The sequence below is a fragment of the Nicotiana tabacum genome, chromosome 5, assembly GCF_000715075.1.
Source record: "Nicotiana tabacum cultivar K326 chromosome 5, ASM71507v2, whole genome shotgun sequence".
In the NCBI taxonomy this organism is placed as follows: Eukaryota; Viridiplantae; Streptophyta; class Magnoliopsida; order Solanales; family Solanaceae; genus Nicotiana; species Nicotiana tabacum.
The window spans coordinates 2,951,099-2,953,424 of record NC_134084.1 but is presented as its reverse complement, the minus strand read 5'-3'; the positions used below and the strand labels follow the sequence as shown (position 1 = coordinate 2,953,424).

At 38.1% G+C, this 2,326-nt stretch overlaps 1 protein-coding gene across 1 annotated transcript; it reads left to right on the top strand.

Moving 5' to 3' along the window:
* Positions 1–1,239: 1,239 nt before the first annotated feature.
* On the top strand, positions 1,240–2,007 carry LOC107823801 (uncharacterized). Its single transcript, XM_016650509.1, has one exon. The coding sequence runs from the start codon at positions 1,240–1,242 to the stop codon at positions 2,005–2,007; it is 768 nt and encodes a 255-aa protein (XP_016505995.1).
* The last annotated feature ends 319 nt before the right edge of the window (positions 2,008–2,326 follow it).

Genomic DNA, 2,326 nt, shown 5'->3' with positions numbered 1-2,326 from the left:
CACCTGGATATAATTACATGAAACAGTTTGTTTCTCACACCTGGTGCAATGTGACTGAACCAATTCTTTACCTCCACGAAGAAGGTTATTACATTGTGAAGTTCGAAAATATAGAAGATCTTGGGGAAGTTTTGTATGGAGGGCCTTATAGTATTAATAGAAGACCTATGATTGTAAAGCAATGGGCACCAAATTTTGATATATCAAATGAATTCCTAACAGAAATTCTTTTGTGGGTCACTTTTCCCAAATTGCCAATGAACTGCTGGAGATATAAATCACTTAGTAAAATGGCTAGTGCAATTGGTAAGCCTCTATTTGCAGATCAATGTACAGCTAACCAAACTAGAGTATCATATGCTAGGATCCTAATTGAGGTGAATGTTACTAAAGAAATTCCAAGCGAGATAACAATGGAGGATCCATTTGGAAGACATTTTCAGCAAGCCATTTTGATGAGTGGAAACCAAAATATTGTGCTGAGTGCCTCAAACTTGGGCATGATTGCAGCAAGGCCAAGAAAGAAGTAACAACAGGGCAGGCACAAAGAGGCAGAAGACAAAGGAGAGCAATTCCAACTTGGATACCTAAGGGCACAATCACACAAAAGGAGAAAGAGGATACACAAGATCAGACACAACCAAATACTAAAGAGAATAGAGGATCTCATCAAGCTCAAGAGTACAACGGCTAGGCACATCATACACAGGACACTAACCAACAGGAGAATTGGCAATTAGCAAAGAAGGTGGTAGAGAGACCAAAGAAAACAACAATGCTTACACAAGGAGGAACGCAACACAATGAGGCAATTGATGGAGGATATGCTATAATAATCATGAATGGATTTCAATCACTACAAGCTGTGGAAACTAAGACAGGAAAAGCCAAACCTCCTGATATAGGAGGGAAATCACAACATCAACAATGACTTGGTTAATTTGGAATGTTAGAGGATTGAATAAGAGGTATAAACAAAAAGAAATAAAGCAGTATCTAAAAGAAAAATACATAAAAATAGCTGGGTTAGTGGAAACTAAAGTCAAGGAGAAGAATGTTGGGGCTATATCAAAATGGATTGCACCAGATTGGAAGATAATCAGCAACTACAACAATGCCTCTAATGGAAGAATTTGAATCCTGTGGGATGAGAAAGCATACAATGTGCAAGAAATTGAGAATGATGCTCAATTCATACACTGCTATATTACAGATACAAAAAGTACTTTTGCCTGCTATATGGCAGTGGTGTATGGATACAGTGCAATGGAGCAAAGGAAAGATATGTGGAAGAAGCTACAGAGTTTGGCACCTGGGAAACAACCATGGCTGATTAGTGGAGACTTCAATGCTATCCTAACTCCACAAGACAGAATTTCTAAAGTACCTGTGACTCTAGCAAATATTCATGATTTTGCAGAATGGTACCATAATCTATATCTAACTGAAATCCCATGTAGAGGTGAATACTGCACTTGGACAAAGAAGCAACAAGGAGATGATAGAGTCAGAAGCAGGCTGGATAGAACATTTGGAAATAATTGCTGGATGATGCAACATGGTCATCTTACTGTCAATTTTAAAGATCCCTTTATTTCAGACCATACACCAATGTTGATCCCTATTACTCAGCCCACCACCAACATCAAAGTACCCTTCAGATTTTTCAATGTTTGGGCTGATCACTCGGAATTTCCCCACATAGTGGCTGTAGGATGGAATCAAAATCACGTTAGGGGAAGAATGAAGAGTATCTGGTACAAGCTGAAAGAACTTAAACTAAGGTTCAAGCAACTGAATAAAGAGGAGTACAAAGGAGTTACAGAGAGAATTGATCAAGCAAGGAATAAGTTGAAGAGCATACAAGTGCAAATGCACAATCAGTATACTGATTCACTAGGTGACCAAGAAAGGGATTGCTTGCAACAGTTGGAATCCTGGTCCCTAATTGAGGAAAGCATACTACAGCCAAAAGCTCGAGCTAATTGGATTCAATTGGGAGATTGAAATAACAAATACTTCTCATCAATCATGAAAGAGAAGAAATAGAAGAAGCAGATCACTAAACTTAAATCACTAACAAGAAGGAACCTTAATGAAGCTGTTGATATCAAAGAGGAGCTGATGCAATTCTATAAAGCTCTAATGGGAACATCAACCAAACATCTTCCTATAGTTAATATAATGGTTATGAAAAAAGGGCCAACCTTGACTCATCAACAACAAATGGAGTTGTGTGACGAAGTGACAGATACAGAGATATATATAGGATTATGCTCAATAGGCAATGTGAAGGCTCCTAGAATAGATAGCTACAATGCAGTTT

Excerpts from the sequence above, each read along its gene's own strand:
- LOC107823801 (XM_016650509.1), top strand. The coding sequence starts at position 1,240 with ATGGCAGTGGTGTATGGATACAGTGCAATGGAGCAAAGGAAAGATATG.